Here is an 878-nt window from a genome sequence, read left to right as displayed (position 1 = left end):
TGAGCTTCATGATCATAATACCTGGAATAAGATTTTCGATGCTGCCGATACCTGAAGGCCGACTCATGGATGCACCCTTTTAACCTAGCGATTGATGTGATGATAAACTTCAACAACCATGATGCTCAATTGGTGGACGAAGTCATGTACAGGGCGGATCATGTTACTGTTAGAGGCATCGGGAACTACGACTCATATCTGGATCACTCTATTATGGTCTTCTTCCTCGCGTCTTGTCCCAACTGTACTAAGGATAACTATTCCAATTATAAGGCCAATATCACTTACATGGCCGTAGGTAACTGCCATGATCCGCCTAGCTGCAGTCAAACATCGATGTGTGCTTATTACAGTAACCGTTCTGATGATCCTAAAGGTGGTATTTTGTATGCTTACAATCAGCTCACTGGGGCGATCGATTACATCGAATCATACAAGTATCCATTCGCCCATTTTTTCGAAGCGGGTGGCACTCATATCATGCTCGACTCCTTCGACTGGGTTATGTGCTTTTACGGTAGCGAAACTTGGGATATGCTCGGACTCACACGATGTGTTTCGGAGTACCGACTCGCCTCGCAGAAGTGTCGCGCCCAAGGATGAGTTACAACAATTGGTCCATTCAACATCTTCGTGAGTCTTTCCAACCGAGTAGTCCAGCTTTTTATCATTCACATTGACGTATGGGTGTCCAGTAGTGAAAGGAGAGGATCGGGTCCTCAGGACCGTCCCGTTCGAACTATTGCCGCCAATAACCACAACGACATAATCTGCTTTTTTTTCGACTTCAACAGTTCAACTCCATTCAGCCTTGAGTTAGTGACTGATAAAACTCTTGTCACAAATAGATAGTAATCGCGAGCAGGACGAAAACGGTA

General features: G+C 45.1%; 1 protein-coding gene across 1 annotated transcript; it reads left to right on the top strand.

Annotated features, from left to right (window-relative positions):
* Positions 1-213: 213 nt before the first annotated feature.
* Pmar_PMAR013538 (hypothetical protein) lies at positions 214-517 on the top strand (the record flags this gene model as incomplete). The annotated part of the gene is made up of 1 exon (XM_002767987.1): positions 214-517. A coding segment is annotated over one exon (304 nt), but the record flags the coding sequence as incomplete, so codon positions are not given.
* Between the last annotated feature and the right edge of the window lie 361 nt (positions 518-878).

The sequence above is a fragment of the Perkinsus marinus genome, assembly GCF_000006405.1.
Source record: "Perkinsus marinus ATCC 50983 genomic scaffold scf_1104296969244, whole genome shotgun sequence".
NCBI classification, from domain to species: domain Eukaryota; phylum Perkinsozoa; order Perkinsida; family Perkinsidae; genus Perkinsus; species Perkinsus marinus.
This window is presented reverse-complemented; position numbering and strand designations above follow the sequence as displayed.